General features: G+C 32.6%; 1 protein-coding gene across 1 annotated transcript in view; it reads left to right on the forward strand.

The window, feature by feature from the left end:
- LOC108574437 overlaps window positions 1–1,172 on the forward strand; it is a 13,827-nt gene that overhangs the window by 4,310 nt on the left and 8,345 nt on the right. Inside the window, exon 2 of the mRNA XM_017937029.1 lies at window positions 86–163. Coding sequence (XP_017792518.1) covers window positions 86–163 — 78 coding nt within the window. The remainder of the gene's footprint in view (window positions 1–85; window positions 164–1,172) is intronic.

A 1,172-nucleotide genomic window follows, 5' to 3' on the forward strand; every position in this document is an offset into this window, starting at 1 on the left:
TCAATTTGTTGCTAATGACTATCGTAACTACTTAATAAAAGCTTTGCAAGCAATCTTTCATACGATATTTCTCGATATGTTTCAGCGGGCACGAACCTCATGGGCAAATTCACACAAAGTGTTCGGAGAATCGTCCAAGATGTAAAGGATGAAGGAACTTCAAGTACGTATAGCATGTTTTAAGGAGTAATTCTAATATGATGACCGAAATGTAATATTGTAGTATAAAACTTTTTACAATTTATTAAGATACTTATAAAGAATATAAATTAACATCAAAGCTATTGAAATTAACTTTTTTTTAATTATTATACCAAGTACTTGTGGAAACAGAAAAACGCATAGAACATTCTTTATAAACGTCGAAAAGAAGATTATGTCAAGATAATACTCAATTTTTAAACCGTATTGAATGAACGAAGGAAGCAATAAATTACATTGTGTTACACAAATGATCCACCTCGAATAATACTGATTTTTCGAGTTATGCTTTTTCTCGTAACAGTATTTTCTGCTCAGTTTATTGAATTCGTCTTATCTTACCTTTAGTAGAAGTCTGTATATTACCTAAAAAAATTGAATTTTCTTTTAATTTCCACGTCGTTACGTGAAAATTTCATTTCTATTCACATTATATCCACAATATTCGTTTGAGACACATCTCGAGATACAACTAAAATTGAATTTTCCGTAACGTTTCATCAATTCCCGATACATGTAGCCTTTTATCTCGTCAATATGTTGTACGACTGTGTAAACGATAAAGCGTTTTTACAACGTGTAACAAAGTTTACGAGGCGAGTGTGACATGTGTTCTAAAGACGCACGAATGCCTGGATGAAATTGTAAAAGAGCGTGTATGAGAGCTGAATCAGAAACGAACGCGAATCAGTTCGATCGAATCCGGTTGTACAATAGCGTAGGAACGGGAATTGCGTGTAAATTTTTATAGCCAATGACCGACGAGGGAAGTTCGGCAATCTGAAAATTCAAAAAACATTCGAAACTTTGCAGAAATAATAACGAAACTATTTTTTATTTCGGCAATGAAATGGTCCTAGGGGTGAAAATACCCCCTCAAAGAAATTCTGAGCTTTTATCGTAGATATTGTAATATTTACAAACCTGTACAAGATATGAAAAAGAAATTCAATTCGAAGGCTTATATATAT

The sequence above is a fragment of the Habropoda laboriosa genome, unplaced genomic scaffold, assembly GCF_001263275.1.
Source record: "Habropoda laboriosa isolate 0110345459 unplaced genomic scaffold, ASM126327v1 scaffold172, whole genome shotgun sequence".
Lineage (NCBI taxonomy): Eukaryota > Metazoa > Arthropoda > Insecta > Hymenoptera > Apidae > Habropoda > Habropoda laboriosa.